General features: G+C 39.6%; 1 protein-coding gene across 1 annotated transcript in view; it reads left to right on the forward strand.

Annotated features, from left to right (window-relative positions):
• LOC311128667 (atrial natriuretic peptide receptor 2-like) overlaps positions 1-18,675 on the forward strand; it is a 52,704-nt gene that overhangs the window by 6,277 nt on the left and 27,752 nt on the right. Inside the window, exons 2-8 of the mRNA XM_084160863.1 lie at positions 1,133-1,314; positions 5,763-5,876; positions 7,117-7,252; positions 7,409-7,503; positions 9,480-9,615; positions 13,062-13,146; positions 18,093-18,213. Of these exons, the coding sequence (XP_084016989.1) occupies positions 1,133-1,314; positions 5,763-5,876; positions 7,117-7,252; positions 7,409-7,503; positions 9,480-9,615; positions 13,062-13,146; positions 18,093-18,213 (869 nt within the window). The remainder of the gene's footprint in view (positions 1-1,132; positions 1,315-5,762; positions 5,877-7,116; positions 7,253-7,408; positions 7,504-9,479; positions 9,616-13,061; positions 13,147-18,092; positions 18,214-18,675) is intronic.

Raw genomic sequence — 18,675 nt, forward strand, 5'->3', positions numbered from 1 at the left:
AGAGAACGAAGACATGCGACAAATGAGAGTTGTTAAAGCCCTTCTAACAGATTAGACCATGGTAACACAATGGTCTAGAAGATAATTATCTCTAAAATGATCTCTGTCATATTTGTATTATACTGTAATAAAGTAAGATACACATTACACAAAACACTGTAAAGTTGACGGTAGTTTCTAAACATGCAATTTTGCAGAGACTGTTTTATTGGTCTTCTTTCAAGCGTCACACCTGGAAAAAATACAAATTGAATGTATTCATTATATAGGCTAGGATACTCAGGCGCTTGATTATGAACATATTATGGGATGCATTTTATAGTCAGTGCAGCATTAAGTTTCTCTCTGCATGTAGATGTTGTGTGAGTCATGGGAGCTAATGCAGCCTTGTCCTAGAAATGGAAAATTCAGGTGAGGTGGGTTGTTTGCTATCTTTGAGTCTGCCGCTAAGTGAAACAAAATGTACCAAACAATTTGATGTGCTTTGTAATAAATTAAGCCCAGGCAGATCCTTATGATTTCTACAACACAGGTTGACTTTTCCCCTGCCTTTTTGTACATTTGCTTTGGACGATGTCCAGGAGACAGCAGGACTACTTGGCATGGCTCCTTGTGAGCTATGTTGGAAGAGATGAGAGTTGGGGTCTGAGAGGCGGTCTGTGCCGACTTTGAGGAAATGTCTGCTAACTGGGAGGACTGCCTTAGAGCTGGCAGCAGTCACTCTGACATATGCAGCGAATGGAAATAATGCCTACAGGCATGCTGTCTATGGAGCAGACTGCATGAAAACAGAATGGGAGGGTATTATGTAGGCAGGCTTACAGCACGGACAGCTTTACACACTGTAAACACACATGCACACCCCCTAAATAGCACACACATGACTGTGCAACTTCAGTAGGCGTACCTACACCTGATTCCTCATAACAGCATTCCCCACAAGTTACTGATTTGGATTGATTTCCTTCATACCTCATTTGGTTCATATATACATCTAGTCGACCAATGATAGTAGGAGCAATTCACAAAATGGCGAGGTTTGATAGCTAAAGCAGTTATAGGAAATACAACCATAATTCACATAAACAGTTATAAGTAACCTTTGTGTTGTGCTTTTTTGTCTTCCCTACAGTTGTGTATATCTGCGGGCCTCTGGACACGTTTCTGAATATCATGAAGCTTTTCCAGAGTGAGATCCCAGACCCTGAGAACTACGCCATCTTCTATCTGGACGTGTTTGCTGAAAGCCTAACGGAGCGCAAACCCTGGCTGAACAATGACAGCCTCTGGATTGATCCCATAAAGGTGTTCAAGGTACATTGCACTGACAGACCGACATGCAGGCAGGCAGACAGACAGGGATGATGACAGAGAAATATTCCCTCTATTTCATTCATTACGTTTGATTAATTTAATTTATTGCAGAATCCTTTTTGAGTAATTGTGTCCAAATACTCTGTCAACTGGTGAACTGTCCGTTTTTTCCCCCCTTCGGTAATTGGAACCAGACAGGATTACGAGTCTGAAACTGCCATTTGACATGTGAAATGGATGTCTCTCACTGAGGAAATTCTATTCAAATCCTCTCCTTCATGGGTTTATCTCCGGCCTGTCCATCAACAGAATACTTTCGCATCCCTCTTTTCCAACTGAACCTGTATCAAAGGGAACACAAAGTTCACCAAGTTGACTGAGGTTGACCAACATGTAGCCTACGTGAATTACTGTAAAGTTTTATCTTAAAACATTTTAAATGTTTATTAACAGTAAACAAATACAAATTGCATGAGGTACAATGTATATTTTTGTTCTTCAGAGGTAGAGATGTTTACCAGACTTGTTTGTCACCAGCCATTGACAACCAGCTTGGAACAATTTTGGTTCACTGATCCATAACTTAACAGTTAACGAGCTAACCCAGCCCTGCCCTCTACAGTAGGCCTACAACGCTACATCACATCCTTTTCCTCCAACCCCAAAACCTCCCCTAAACCAGGCTAACTCACTGCATTCAAGTCAGAACTGACCTTTGCTTATAATAACAATGAGCGGTCCCACAAATTGCAAACGGAAATTGCAACATGCAGATGGTTAAAGTGTTTATGTTAAGTCTAAAGAGGAGCGTGCTTCTCTGATCAACGTGATACCTAAGCAAACTTCATCATGGTTCTGACTCAGGCAGGCAATAATCTGTAGAAAGGTCATAATTTACTCCCTGCCTCCTCCCCGTCTCTGCTCAGACTTTAATTATTGGATGGAGTTAATAAAGGAGAGCGTTTATTTTCAGCTGAAAGCCACTTAGTTATGCATATTAATGTGTCGAGAAATAAGTGAGTGGGGGTACAGATGCTCCTCTTCCAATTTGGTCGTTAAATGTCACAGACTGCGCTGCAGTTACTGTAGTCACCTACTTAGAATTGGAAATGTGGATTCCGGCATTGAACTCCAAATGAAAGGTGCTACAAATGGCTTTGGATTGATAAGACAGGTTAGGCTTATTGACTTTACTGAGTCATCTTAATTAGTAAGTTTTTTTTGCTTTTGCTGATTATACATTTTTATTTGACTTCAAGCAGTAACATGTTTTATGGCAATATGCTGCACATAGAACATTACTGTGTCGAGCCATTCAGCAGGATTAAGCTTATATCAGTATATCAAGGCACACTGCAAATCAAAACTCAAGTAATGACCATATCAAATCAAATCAATTTTTATTTGTCACATGTGCCGAATACAACAGGTGTAGACCTTACAGTGAAATGCTTACTTACAAGCCCTTAACGAACAATGCAGTTTTAAGAAAGAATAACCTAAAAAAAATAAGAAATAAAAGTAACAAATAATTAAAGAGCAGCAGTTAAATAACTGCTTTACAGACACTACCGTTTAAAAGTTTGGGGTCACTTAGGAATGTCCTTGTTTTCAAAAGAAAATCATTTTTTTTGTCCATTAAAATAACATCAAATTGATCAGAAATACAGTGTTGATATTGTTAATGTTGTAAATGGCTATTGTAGCTGGAAACGGCTGATTTTTAATGGAATATCTACATAGGTGTACAGAGGCCCATTATCAGCAACCATCAGTCCTGTGTTCCAATGGTATGTTGTGTTTGCTAATCCAAGTTTATCATTTAAAAAGGCTAATTGAACATTAGAAAACACTTTTGCAATTATGTTAGCACAGCTGAAAACTGTTGTGCTGATTAAAGAAGCAATAAAACTGGCCTTCTTGAGACTAGTTGAGTATCTGGAGCATCAGCAATTGTGGGTTTGATTACAGGCTCAAAATGGCCAGAAACAAATAACTTTCTTCTGAAATTCGTCAGTCTATTCTTAATCTGAGAAATTAAGGCTAGTCCATGCGAGAAATTGCCAAGAAACTGAAGATCTCGTACAACGCTGTGTACTACTCCCTTCACAGAACAGCGCAAACTGGCTCTAACCAGAATAGAAAGAGGAGTGGGAGGCCCCGGTGCACAACTGAGCAAGAGGACAAATACATTAGAGTGTATAGTTTGAGAAACAGACGCCTCACAGGTCCTCAACTGGCAGCTTCATTAAATAGTACCCGCAAAACACCAGTCTCAACGTCAACAGTGAAGAGGCGACTCCGGGATGCTGACCTTCTAGGCAGAGTTGCAAAGAAAAAGCCATATCTCAGACTGGCCAATAAAAAGAAAAGATTAAGATGGGCAAAATAACACAGACACTGGACAGAGGAAAAAAGTGTTATGGACAGACAAATCGAAGTTTGAGGTGTTCAGATCAAAAAGAAGAACATTTGTGAGATGCATGGTGGTGGTAAAGTGGGAGATTTGTACACGGTAAAAGGGATCTTGAAGAAGGAAGGCTTTCACTCCATTTTGCAACGCCATGCCATACCTTGTGGACGGCGCTTGATTGGAGCCAATTTCCTCCTACAATAGGACAATGACCCAAAGCACAGCTCCAAACTATGAAATAACTATTTAGGGAAGAAGCAGTCAGCTGGTATTCTGTCTATAATGGAGTGGCCAGCACAGTCACCGGATCTCAACCCTATTGAACTGTTGTGGGAGCAGCTTGACCGTAAGAAGTGCCCATCAAGCCAATCCAACTTGTGGAAGGTGCTTCAGGAAGCATGGGGTGAAATCTCTTCAGATTACCTCAACAAATTGACAACTAGAATGCCAAAGGTCTACAAGGCTGTTATTGCTGCAAATTGAGGATTATTTGAAGAAAGCAAAGTTTGAAGGACACAATTATTATTTCATTATTTCTAACCTTGTCAATGACTACATTTCCTATGTATTTTGCTATATGTCCTATTCAAACTAATTTCATGTATGTTTTCATGGAAAACAAGGACATTTCTAAGTGACCCTAAACTTTTGAATGGCAGTGTATATTGAGTCTTTGGCAGACATAATCAAACAAACAATGTGCATCCAAGTCACAACTGTGGTGTAATAGCAATTAGGGATAACATAAACAATATACAGAGTTACCACAGCTGCTCTTCTAAGTTTTTGCCTTCTCTTCAAGAAATGTCCATAAGGTTAAGTGCATTTGGATACAGCAGATTGTGTATTCTTCACTATAAATAATGTTGTTGCTGTTTACTCATAATGGACTTTTAATTAGACCGTTTAGATTATAAAAGAGGAGACATCTGTTCATCATTAATCCTACTTCTGCTGTTTACAATACACTTCAAATGTTATGTTTATCACTGACATTTCCACCCAGTAGGAAATCACTCTGCATACCATCATGAATCTGTCATACGGTAGTTGGTACATGTTTATGATGCTCTGGGTGTAATTCCAGGCGCGTCAATTGGGTATGGCAGTTCAACACCAACAATTTAAAATAGGCTACTAAAATCATTCCAATCCCAATTAAAAGGCAAATGCAGTTTAGAGGTATTAGTTTATGATTTTAGGACCATGCAGATGCATGGAGCGGGAGGGAAGGCTGTTTGTATGGCTGGCTTTATGGAGAGCGCAGCTGCAGGGAACAGCGCAACTGTTTTTAAAACAGTGCGGAGGTAACGATGGCTGTAGTAGATGGCTTTGGCGAGGTAACTGCTGTTTGACTTGACATGAAACTAGAGTTTTAATCCAGGTGCTGAGCTAGTGCGTAGCAGCTAATTATTGTGTGACGTGTTTGTAGAATGTATAGCTTTGGGACACAACATCGAGAGTCTGTGTATTAGTTGGACTACCAGAGTTGTGAATCGTTTTGGTGGGTTGCGATGGAAAATAACCCTACCACAATGTAGCCGACTACACCAAAAAACACTTTCCTGTCAACAAAGATATATGTATAATTTCTAGGAACTCTATTTACCAGACGTAAAGTGAAATGTGTCCCTCGCTATCAAATAAACGTATGAATCCAACTTTTGTCAAGAAAGTACCATATTCCTGCTATGTAGACAGTGGTAGGAGGTCTCGCGTGAAGTGTGTGGTCTAATGTTAGCCTGCTGTCTAACTCAACAGGAGTATTGCGCTGTTCGGACAAAAGTTGGATTCAGATGTTTATTTGATAGCGAGGGACACATTTCACTTTACGTCCGGTAAATATAGTTCCTAGAGATGATACATATGCCTTTGTTGACAGGAAACTATATTTGAGTAAATCCGGCTATATTGTGGTAGTTATTTTCCGTCGCCAGCCACCAGAACGATGCAAATTGACTGAGGTTGAAATGACGCCCCTGTGTAATTCCGCAGTAATGCTCTACTTTTTCATTGTTGTCTCTCTTTCTCCCAGTCTGTGTTGATAATAACATACAGGGAACCTGATAATCCAGAGTACAAACAGTTTCAAGATGAGCTCCACATTAGAGCTCAGAAGGACTTTGATGTGAACATTGAACCCTCTTTGGTAAGTTCTTTGAAATCATGCCACATCTCAGCATCAGAGCCACAAAGGTTATTTGTTGAAAGGCTTTTACACTGTGTTTAAAAAATATATATATTTCAAAGGAGCCGAGAGAGATCAGAGTAGCATCGGTATTACATTAAAGCATTTTAGGCACTGTCATAAAATAGATAATTTACAGTGCCTTCGGAAAGTATTCAGACCCCTTTACTTTTTCCACATTTTGTTACATTACAGCCTTATTCTAAAATTGATTTTTTTTTTTACTTTTCCTCACCAATCTACACACAATACCCCATAATGACAAAGCGAAAAAACAAGGAGGAGGCCTACAAACCTGACTCAGTTACACCAGCTCTGTCAGGAGGAATGGGTCAAAATTCACCCAATTTATTGTGGAAGGCTACCCGAAACGTTTGACCCAAGTTAAACAATTTAAAGGCAATGCTACCAAATACTAATTGAGTGTATGTAAACTTCTGAACCACTGGGAATGTGATGAAATAATTGAATGCTGAAATAAATCATTCTCTCTACCATTATTCTGACATTTCACATTCTTAAAATAAAGTGGTGATCCTAACTGACCTAAAACAGGGAATGTTTACTACGATTAAATGTCAGGAATTGTGAAGAACTGAGTTTAAATGTATTTGGCTAAGGTGTATGTAAACTTCCGACTTCAAGTAAATAGAGACAGCCATAGACCCATGCCTATAGTATGTCAAGGTAGAATTCCAGGCAAATAGTCAACGAAATCAGTAAATCAATCAAATGTTATTTGTCACATGCTTCGTAAACAACAGATTAAATGCTTACTTACGGGCCCTTCCCAACAATGCATAGAGAGAAAATGAGAAATAATAGAAAAATAATAACATGAGAAATAAATACACAATGAGTAACAATAACTTTATTATATACATGGGGTACCAGTACTGAGTCGATGTGCAGGGGTACGAGGTAATTGAGGTAGATATGTACATATAGGTAGGGGTAAAGTGACTAGGCAACAGGATAGATAATAAGCAGTAGCATCAACATATGTGATGAGTCAAATGCAAAAAGGGTCAATGCAGATAGGCCAGGTAGCTATTTGGTTAACTATTTAGTAGTCTTATGGCTTGGGGGTAGAAGCTGTTCAGGGTGCTGTCGGACACACAAAAGCTGCATGTGTTACTGAAGATCATGAAGACTACTCTCTTGCTGGCTTATGTATAGACCTCCATTCCATTCCTTTCAGATGGATTTCATCGCTGGCTGCTTCTATGATGGCTTTGTGATGTATGCTAAGGCTTTGGAGGAGACGCTCGCTGAGGGGGGCTCCCAGAACGATGGAATCAACATCACACAGAGGATGCAAAACCTGCGATTCTGGGGTGAATATTATGAGTTGATCATGGTGCTGTTTTTAGTTGACTTTGCATTCATCTATTTGGTGTCAATTGGGAAAGAAAGAGTTGCATTTGTTATACCCATTGTTGCATTATGACTGATATGAAATGTCTAAATGTGAAGGTTTTCTGTGTTTTAAGGGGTTACAGGACTTGTGACCACAGACAAAAACAATGCCAGAAACACTGATTTCAACCTCTGGGCAATGACAAACCAGGAATCTGGAGAGTATGGGGTAAGTGATACTTCTGCAGGTAGATCAATTTAAGCAAGACATCTAAAGCTATTTTAGAAGCCACTCACAGAAAGACACAACTTGCTATTTTGTTTTCAGGCTTTGTTTTGCTGGCAAGTTAACTTTACAGGCATTACATTTTTTCTTATAACTATTCCAACAAGGACCAATAGTTTATAAACATTACACAATACATTTGTTGCTAATTTAACATAGTGGTAGACAGTGCATCATTATTTTATACTGTTTCAATTGTGGTCTGCACTGCATCTCATGGCTCTGAACAGTGATTGGCTCAGATAGACTGATCACTTTGGCACCATGAGATTTGAGCTGCATGTAATGATGTCATGCAAATATGCTTTGATGAGTGGCCATATGATCACTATGACAAAGGTCCCTTTAGGTTAGTTTTGAGTGTGAATAACAAGATAATCATTACGAGTTCTCCAAGTAAACATTTGGCATTATCAATATGTGTTTTCCTATGTGAACTTTCAATAACAGTGTTCATTTTCAAATTCCTGCTTTTACAATATCCCACAGAGGTGATGAGGGATGCATATTATTTTAAAGCATCTTGTTTATAGTTATTGTTTATGGCTCTAGCCAACATTTCCATATACATTTATATTTCTAAACAAAAAGATATGTTGTCAAAAGATCAATATTTGCACTTTATGATTTTTATATTTTATATTTCAGTAGTAAACTCAGTGACAATAAATAATAGTAATGAGTGAGAGCAGTTCTTTCTGGGGACCAGTCTAATCCGTTCCAGATGTTCCAGTTGCTGTAATTACCGTAACAAGAATTTCCCTAGAAATTCCTCTCCGCATAGTGAATTATGTGGAGCTGAAAACCCAATGCTTTGCTTGTGAATTGCCAATATGCCATCAATGTAATTAAAAGCAAATGTTCAACATCATGCAAAGGCTAAGGGCTATTACTGTTTGGGAGATTCTGGAGTACAGTACTATTTTAATGATAAGATGTGTAAAAACCTAAAATGTCCCTCAAATTCAGATGGAGATATTGGTTTATCTTGTCTTGTGCGCTACAGACACTTCCATGACTATCTGAACTGTTCCAGAGTTGCTCTCTGGAGGACAAAAATGTTACTGATCGATCAGAGTCCACTAACCTAACCAAAACTTCCCGATGTGAATAAATAGCTGATTAGAAAGACACGGTTCTATAGAAACCAGCAACTAGTAAATCCATTGATAACTGGTTGAGTTGAGTGGTCCTCCTGCTCCTCAACAAACTGTTACAACCTGCAGTGTTTTTACGTCCCTCTGAGTGGGGCTGCCCTTCCCCTTCACGGACTGGCTAGCAGGGAGGACCCAACCCAACATGCCTGTCTGGCCCTCCACTAGGGAGGCAGGCTAAATTGACATTCTCCAGCGGCTGGTTAGAGACATGGAAGTCATGTTTCACAATGCCCTTCTGTGACAAGGGAAGCTATTGACTGGGCTGAGACATGCCATCGCATCAAACAATAAACCTCCCATTGCTAGAGCTGAAAGGCCACTGTTTCTCAGACAACCTTTTCCAAACGGCTAATTTGTCTGAAAAGTGCCAGTTCTGTTAAGTCAACAATACCCTGTCTTGCTATACATATTAGTATATGTTAATGTTGAACATTTTAGTCACATAGTTATTTATTATGGGCATGCCCCAAAAAAGCATGCCAAACATTTGCTTTCTTCACTGATAGGCTTATATGTTTAAAAGGCATTGAACGAGAGTAGCAGCTATTTTAATATGCAGCTTTAATGCTACTGTGAATTTAAACAGGCACTCATTAGAATAATACTGTGCTGTGTGCTCTTTATTTGAAGTGGGAGAAAAACGGCTCATTTTGATTACGTAACATGCTCCATTTTCAGTCCTCTGAATGTATAATCTGGCCGTGGGAATTTCTGCCATCGAGTTTGTAAACATTGCATAAATGTTTTCTTGATGTTTTGCAGCTTGTGGCCCATTACAATGGAACTAACAAAGAGATCATCTGGTCCTCAACGGAGAGGATTCATTGGCCCAAAGGAAGCCCACCTCTGGATAACCCACCGTGCGTTTTCTCTTCTGATGACCCCACCTGCGCTGTTGGTAGGTCAAGTAGCCTGGCTCCTGTACAAGTGATTGATGGTTAAGTCAGGGGCTTCTAGTAGTAGTACAGCAGTTTGACTACATCTGCTACATCTCGTACCATCTGTGTTGATTCTATTTCATGTGCAACATGGTTTTTCATGGAATGAACATATGGATGAAAAATGGGACTACTGTAGAAGGAGCAACACTTTTTATGAAGTAATATACAGTGGGGAAAAAAAGTATTTAGTCAGCCACCAATTGTGCAAGTTCTCCCACTTAAAAAGATGAGAGAGGCCTGTAATTTTCATCATAGGTACACGTCAACTATGACAGACAAAATTGAGATTTTTTTTTCTAGAAAATCAAATTGTAGTATTTTTAATGAATTTATTTGCAAATTATGGTGGAAAATAAGTATTTGGTCAATAACAAAAGTTTCTCAATACTTTGTTATATACCCTTTGTTGGCAATGACACAGGTCAAACGTTTTCTGTAAGTCTTCACAAGGTTTTCACACACTGTTGCTGGTATTTTGGCCCATTCCTCCATGCAGATCTCCTCTAGAGCAGTGATGTTTTGGGGCTGTCGCTGGGCAACACGGACTTTCAACTCCCTCCAAAGATTTTCTATGGGGTTGAGATCTGGAGACTGGCTAGGCCACTCCAGGACCTTGAAATGCTTCTTACGAAGCCACTCCTTCGTTGCCCGGGCGGTGTGTTTGGGATCATTGTCATGCTGAAAGACCCAGCCACGTTTCATCTTCAACGCCCTTGCTGATGGAAGGAGGTTTTCACTCAAAATCTCACGATACATGGCCCCATTCATTCTTTCCTTTACACGGATCAGTCGTCCTGGTCCCTTTGCAGAAAAACAGCCCCAAAGCATGATGTTTCCACCCCCATGCTTCACAGTAGGTATGGTGTTCTTTGGATGCAACTCAGCATTCTTTGTCCTCCAAACACGACGAGTTGAGTTTTTACCAAAAAGTTCTATTTTGGTTTCATCTGACCATATGACATTCTCCCAATCCTCTTCTGGATCATCCAAATGCACTCTAGCAAACTTCAGACGGGCCTGGACATGTACTGGCTTAAGCAGGGGGACACGTCTGGCACTGCAGGATTTGAGTCCCTGGCGGCGTAGTGTGTTACTGATGGTAGGCTTTGTTACTTTGGTCCCAGCTCTCTGCAGGTCATTCACTAGGTCCCCCCGTGTGGTTCTGGGATTTTTGCTCACCGTTCTTGTGATCATTTTGACCCCACGGGGTGAGATCTTGCGTGGAGCCCCAGATCGAGGGAGATTATCAGTGGTCTTGTATGTCTTCCATTTCCTAATAATTGCTCCCACAGTTGATTTCTTCAAACCAAGCTGCTTACCTATTGCAGATTCCGTCTTCCCAGCCTGGTGCAGGTCTACAATTTTGTTTCTGGTGTACTTTGACAGCTCTTTGGTCTTGGCCATAGTGGAGTTTGGAGTGTGACTGTTTGAGGTTGTGGACAGGTGTCTTTTATACTGATAACAAGTTCAAACAGGTGCCATTAATACAGGTAACGAGTGGAGGACAGAGGAGCCTCTTAAAGAAGAAGTTTTGGCTCTCACAGGTCTGTGAGAGCCAGAAATCTTGCTTGTTTGTAGGTGACCAAATACTTATTTTCCACCATAATTTGCAAATAAATTCATAAAAAATCCTACAATGTGATTTTCTGGAAAAAAAATTCTCAATTTGTCTGTCATAGCCTCTCTCATCTTTTTAAGTGGGAGAACTTGCACAATTGGTGGCTGACTAAATACTTTTTTCCCCCCACTGTACATGTATTAGCTAATAAATAATAATTAGGTAGGCCACTGCAATGAGGTGATATGGTATCTATAGATAATGAATGAGTGGGAGAGTGATGAGAAGTAACAATCTCTCCAACAAGTGGAGTCCATCCACAAATAATGATCTGAGTTGCGAGTCTGGCTGTCTCAGTGGTGTAGGAGGAAGACAGGAGGGAGACACTCAGGCGCGATGATATACTACAGTATGCCTGCTGAACAAGGTTAAGAGGCAAACAGGATCCTGCCTTGACTAGGAATGACCTTCTGACTCAATTAGCATGAGTTTGACTGAAGGAGAACTGTAATGGAGCCAGGCAGAGGGTCAGTTAAATGAGGATGGTTGAAAAAGGCACATTTGATGCAGCAAGTTGTGTGTTACATATATCTTCAAGATGCCAATTTAGGCATGTGAGCTTCATTTAGGCCAGTGTGAGCTTAATCTAGGCTAATATGAGCTTAATGTAGGCCAGAGTGAGCTTAATTTAGGCTAGTGTGAGCTTAATTTAAGCCAGAGTGAGCTTAATTTAGGCTAGTGTGAGCTTAAGTTAGGCCAGAGTGAGCTTAATTTAGGCTAGTGTGAGTTTAATTTAGGCTAGTGTGAGCTTAATTTAAGCCAGAGTGAGCTTAATTTAGGCTAGTGTGAGCTTAATTTAGGCCAGAGTGAGCTTAATTTAGGCTAGTGTGAGTTTAATTTAGGCTAGTGTGAGCTTAATTTAGGCCAGAGTGAGCTTAATTTAGGCTAGTGTGAGCTTAATTTAGGCCAGTGTGAGCTTAATTTAGGCCAGTGTGAGTTTAATTTAGGCCAGTGTGAGTTTAATTTAGGCCAGTGTGAGCTTAATTTAGGCTAGTGTGAGCTTAATTTAGGCCAGTGTGAGCTTAATTTAGGCTAGTGTGAGCTTAATTTAGGCTAGTGTGAGCTTAATTTAGGCTAGTGTGAGCTTAATTTAGGCTAGTGTGAGCTTAATTTAGGCCAGTGTGAACTTAATTTAGGCCAGTGTGAGCTTAATTTAGGCCAGTGTGAGCTTAATTTAGGCCAGTGTGAGCTTAATTTAGGCCAGTGTGAGCTTAATTTAGGCTAGTGTGGAAGTACAATAAGTTATTTTTTGGAAAACAGTCAAAAACAGTCAACAACTTCGGTAGTACAGACCCCCAGAAATCGGCCAATCGCCCTCTAGTGGCAAAAGTAAGAACTGCTAAAAATGCACAGTCAAAGAGGAGAATAATTATTCTGGCATACTAAGAAAAAAGAGCCGTGACACAGTGTGTAAATGATAAGACATTAGTGCAGGAAATGAAGAAGTTGATTAAAATGCTTTAAGTGAATGCTGGAATTAAACAATTAACTATGCAAATAAGCAAAAGCTGTGTGCATTAAGGAAATAGACGCCTGGCTCAAATAGAAGCCTGTCTCTAATAAGTGCCTGTTGTGTTCAGTGATTTAAGCAAATAAACGCCCGGGCTATTAATTGAAGTTTTACGGTACCCAAATACAGAATATATTCATTTCAAGAAAGCATTGTGGAGTTTTGATACTATTGATTTTTGAAAGCATAATTTGGTTTTGAAAACAAATATTATAAATCTTGAAATGTTAATAAAATGAGAAATGTTACATTGCTATGTTTCCCTGTATTTTCAGCTCATCTTCCAGTGCTGGGGATTGTAGCTGTCGGGTCTGGCTTAGCCCTCATCATTTTTGGAATCTCCAGCTTCCTCATTTACAGGTGAGTTGTTTAGTTCATTCAGGCTTGTGCTCTGAAGACCAAGCGAGTGAAATGAACATATTTCATCTTGGAGAGAGGGAGGGAGGGAGGGAGGGAGGGAGAGAATTTATGTGTTTCAAAGAGGATCATTTTTGGAATCTCCAGCTTCCTCATTTACAGGTGGGTTGTTTTGTTCATTCAGGCATGTGCTCTGAAGACCAAGCGAGTGAAATGAACATCTTTCATCTTGGAGGGAGGGAGGGAGAGAATTGATGTGTTTCAAAGAGGATATATTAGGAGCACAACTATAGGTGCCAGCATGAAATTGACATGATTGTTGCCAGGAGCAACCACTCAGCAAGTGATGGTGGAAAAGTAAAGCAGAAAAGTATGTCAGTTGCCAAGGTAAACTCAGTTACACTACCTGGCCTAAATATTTGAACGCCTACATAGTTACGCTCACATAATAGTCATTAACACGTTCCTTTGTTATTATTCTTTACACTGAATGTAGATGGAGACCTTTGCTTGATCTCCAATCGCATTCTATGAACTTTGCTATGAACCTGTTTGTGAAATGAAATAGAGTTGCAGTGAGCTTTCTGAAATAAGTTATCGTTTTTCATAATTGGCTTTTTAAATTGCGGAGGCTAGAAACACCCTCATGTGCTTGTGCATCTGCTGGAAAAATGATTGGTCCTCTCAACCCTGTCTTTGTAGAGCCGGGGGCTGCATTCGGTCTTCAACAAGGTCCGGAGGGCCGCTCTGAAAATGGGTTATATTTCCTCACCGTCAACATTAACAAAAAACAATCCAATATCCATAGTTTCTGGAATTTTCGAAGCTGCCTGAATGTCTAGCTTTAATTTCTGGGATTATTAGTGAGCTGGACACAGTCAAGGAAATATATGTTCAAGGAAATATATATTCATTTCTACTCTGTTTCGATTTGGTTTTAGTCATTTTAAAGTATATTGAGTTCGTTTTCCCAATATTTATTTTACTCAGACTACCCGTGGGCCGGATATTTGACACCCCTTATCTAGAGTGACATGTAAATGTTCGCACATGCTCTTTATGCAGATGGAGTTTTGGCAGTAAGTGAATGCATCTACTGTCACCCCTAATATTTATGTTAATGCTGTCAGTCACAGGTGGAACACTGATATTTCATATTAATCATGTTTAATATCAAAACATTAATTGGCCTCCCTCTATTTGCCAGGATTTTAATGACCAAATCTATATAATTACTTCTCACAGTTAGTTACTTAAAAAGGTATTCCTCAGGAAATAGAGACAATTGCATTTTTGGAAAGTGAAACGTATGTTTGGGTCATTGGCTTTATATGAAACTCCATGGTTTGGCTATATAGGGTTCTCTTATAGGGGTTGTGAACAAACACATTTTCTCACAGATGTCACAATTTGCGTGATTTCCTTCCATGTGTATCTTACAACATTCAAAGAAGGGTCATCTTGGCTTTCTAATGAAGAAATGTGTGTAAAGTGTTAAGGGATGTTGAGCAGAACCTACTACTACTAGGCTCTGTAGTTTAATGGAGGGTTGGTCCAGCAAAGGTATTCACATATGGGATTTATGAAACAATAGAGCTAGTGTGGAGCCCCACACTTTGGTGCTGCGGCTGCCAGACTGCAAACGAAGGCCTTTAAATAGAAAAATACTTTTTAGGGGAGAGAGAATTGGTTTAATGGTGTTTCCTGCCCTGAAAGGTTGCGCCGCTCCCCAGCGATGATGTGACATATCCATTCTTCCACACGGGCACAGTCCAGAGAGGTTATACAGTTGAAGTCGGAAGTTAACATACACCTTAGCCAAATACATTTAAACTCAGTTTTTCACAATTCCTGATATTTAATCCTAGTAAAAATTCCCTGTCTAAAGTCAGTTAGGATCAACACTTTATTTTAAGATTGTGAAATGTCAGAATAATAGTGGAGAGAATTATTTCTTTCAGCTTTTATTTCTTTCATCACATTTCCAGTGGGTCAGAAGTGTACATACACTCAATTAGTATTTGGTAGCATTGCCTTTAACTTGTTTAACTTGGGTCAAACGTTTCGGGTAGCCTTCCACAAGCTTCCCACAACAAGTTGAGTGAATTTTGTCCCATTCCTCCTTAACAGAGCTGGTGTAACTGAGTCAGGTTTGTAGGCCTCCTTGCTCGCACACGCTTTTTCAATTCTGCCCACAAATCTTCTATAGGATTGAGGTCAGGGCTTTGTGATGGCCACTCCAATACCTTGACTTTGTTGTCCTTAAGCCATTTTGCCACAACTTTGGAAGTATTCTTGGTGTCATTGTCCATTTGGAAGACCCATTTGCGACCAAGCTTTAACTTCCTGACTGATGTCTTGAGATGTTGCTTCAATATATCCACATAATTTTCCTTCCTCATGATGCCATCTATTTTGTGAAGTGCACCAGTCCTTCCTGCAGCAAAACCCTTTGCATGATGCTGTCACCCCCGTGCTTCACGGTTGGGATGGTGTTCTTCGGCTTACAAGTACCCCCTTTTTCCTCCAAACATAACGATGGTCATTATGGCCAAACAGTTCTATTTTTGTTTCATCAGACCAGAGGACATTTCTCCAAAAAGTACAATATTTGTCCCCATGTGCAGTTGCAAACCGTAGTCTGGCTTTTTTATGGCGGTTTTGGAGCACTGGCTTCTTCCTTGCTGAGCGGCCTTTCAGGTTATGTCGATATAGGACTCGTTTTACTGTGGATATAAATAATTTTGTACCTGTTTCCTCCAGCATCTCACAAGGTCCTTTCCTGTTGTTCTGGGATTGATTTGCACTTTTCGCACCAAAGTACGTTCATCTCTAGGAGACAGAATGCGTCTCCTTCCTGAGCGGTATGACGGCTGCGTGGTCCCATGGTGTTTATACTTGCATACTATTGTTTGTACAGATGAACGTGGAACCTTCAGGTGTTTGAAAATTGCTCCCAAGGATGAACCAGACTTGTGGAGGTCTACAATTTATTTTCTGAGGTCTTGGCTGATTTCTTTTCATTTTCCCATGATGTCAAGCAAAGAGGCACTGAGTTTGAAGGTAGGCCTCGAAATACATCCACCGGTACACCTCCAATTGACTCAAATGATGTCAATTAGCCTATCAGAAGCTTCTAAAGCCATTACATCATTTTCTGGAATTTTCCAAGCTGTTTAAAGGCACAGTCAACTTAGTGTATGTAAACTTCTGACCCACTGGAATTGTGATACAGTGAATTATAAGTGAAATAATCTGTCTGTAAACAATTGTTGGAAAAATGACTTGTGTCATGCACAAAGTAGATGTCCTAACCAACTTGCCAAAACTATAGCTTGTTAACAAGAAATGTGTGGAGTGGTTGAAAAACAGGTTTTAATGACTCCAACCTAAGTGTATGTAAACTTCCGACTTCAACTGTATATACTCATGGGCACGCAACAAATAATGTTACACAAATCAACAAACAATCTAGTTTTTATCTGGCTTTTGAACTGACTAAAAGTAGCTGATCAGACTTACTTAGTAAGAAAAGGCTTATCTTGTAGTTCTTATGTTTCGTACAACTTATGTCTTTTTTAGACATTTCTGAATTTAAACACTCCTTAGTCCTTAGTCAAGGAGTCACTTGAAAGCCCAGTACCTTTTGTTTTCTACTCTGAACGGGCTACTCTGGAATGCAGGGCAGGAAGTTGGTTCCTGTGCGTACACATCAGGAACAGCTCCAAGTCTTCAATGTTAAGACCCAGCAAAAGGAGGATGGGAGTTAAGATTAGAATGAATGGTGGATTGTCCACTGTGGGTGAAAATCCAGCACTTGCAGAAAGAGGAAATTAGGAATATATTAATAATTATTTAACTACATGTACTGTACATGTGAGCGGAAATAGCTGTAAATAGCAGTAGAAGTATTGTTGTCCATTAGTTTACTCCAATCAGGGTAGGGATTGTAGGATTGACTTGAACATGTGTTCTAGAGTAACAAATAATGTTCAAGTCAATCCTACAATCCCTACCCTGATTGGACAACAATACTTATACTGCTATTTACAGCTATTTTCACTGTACGGTACATGTAGTTAAAATAATTATTCAATAGGTGGCTCAGCAGAGGGGTAAAATCCAACGATAAGCAAACGCTGCAATAATCCACTTGCACCATCTGGAAGTGTCTTGCACCTTTTAGACTGACCTGGAATGTGTGGCCTCTGATCTTTTTCCCCTTCATTTTCAACGTATAAAACTAATAACGATTTCTTCCTCAAAACGCTCACATTCTTACCATTGAAGCCATGCTTGAACATGGACTTTTTGCAGCAAATCGGTGAATGTTGAGAAACACCAGGTCCTGAGAGATCTGCACCAGATGTGTTTATTCACTTGGATATTTTTTTTCACGTCTCTGAGTGACTGCCAGTTATACTGATGTTTAAAAAAAACACCAGGAAAAAAAAAAACATCCAGACATCAGTGACCTGGAAATTAAAAAGTCAATACATTTTTTAATGGTCTATTTTTGGTCACACAGTATTTAGTTTTGTTCTGGTAACTTACAGTTTGATCAGAATCGGGGAGGTAGCATTGTAACATTACATCATTACAGGAGTTATTATTCATGATACCACAACTTCATTTTGATGATTTTTCATAGAGCTGTGGACAGTTCAAACTATACCCTCTATCAGTGTTAGACTGCTGAAACCAAATCATTCACTTACTGCATTTAACGGATAGTATCTGAGGAAATACCACTGACAAACGATTAATATCTAATTTGAAATGGCAAGTTTCAATTATGTTGAAAGATCATAACAGTAATGATTCTGTCATGTTAGACCAATCTGATAACAAAAATGTATGCATACTATATCTACATGCAAGAGTTTTCAGTTCTGTGCCTTTGTTGTAAACCCCTTTACTAACGTGTCCTCCTGCTGTTCCTGTTGAAGGAAACTGAAGCTGGAGAAGGAGTTGGCTGGAATGCTGTGGAGGATAAAGTGGGAGGACCTGCAGTTTGAGAGCCCCAACAAATATCCCAAAAGGGCAGGCAGCCGTCTCACCCTCTCACAGGTACATTTGTCTCTGAAATATCCTGTCAAGACTCAAGAGTTCAAACCAATTAATTATCTGTACTATGTTGTTTATTAGTCGTTCAGAGAGATATCATATTATGACATGCTGGCAGCCTTAAACATTTCCTCACAATTTGATCTTAATATTGTTTTGATTTTGTCACTGCCATGCACTGCCATGCGTTGGAGATTAAAACATTGTTGTTTCTCTAGCAAATTAGAATGCCATTTAAGCCCGTGGGAAAGGAAAAGCTCAACAGATGCAGTTTATCTTGCTAAAACCTCTCTACAGTATCACTGCTCCCTCTCTCATTGCTTTGTTTTTAAAGCATCTTTGAGATTCTCTTTGTAATGAAATGTGGTTTATAAAATACATTTACATTTTTACATTTAGCAGATGCTCTTACATCTATTCATACATCTATTTTTATTATCTATTATTATTTTTCATACATCTATT

Source organism: Coregonus lavaretus (assembly GCF_964263955.1).
Source record: "Coregonus lavaretus genome assembly, chromosome: 4".
NCBI classification, from domain to species: domain Eukaryota; kingdom Metazoa; phylum Chordata; class Actinopteri; order Salmoniformes; family Salmonidae; genus Coregonus; species Coregonus lavaretus.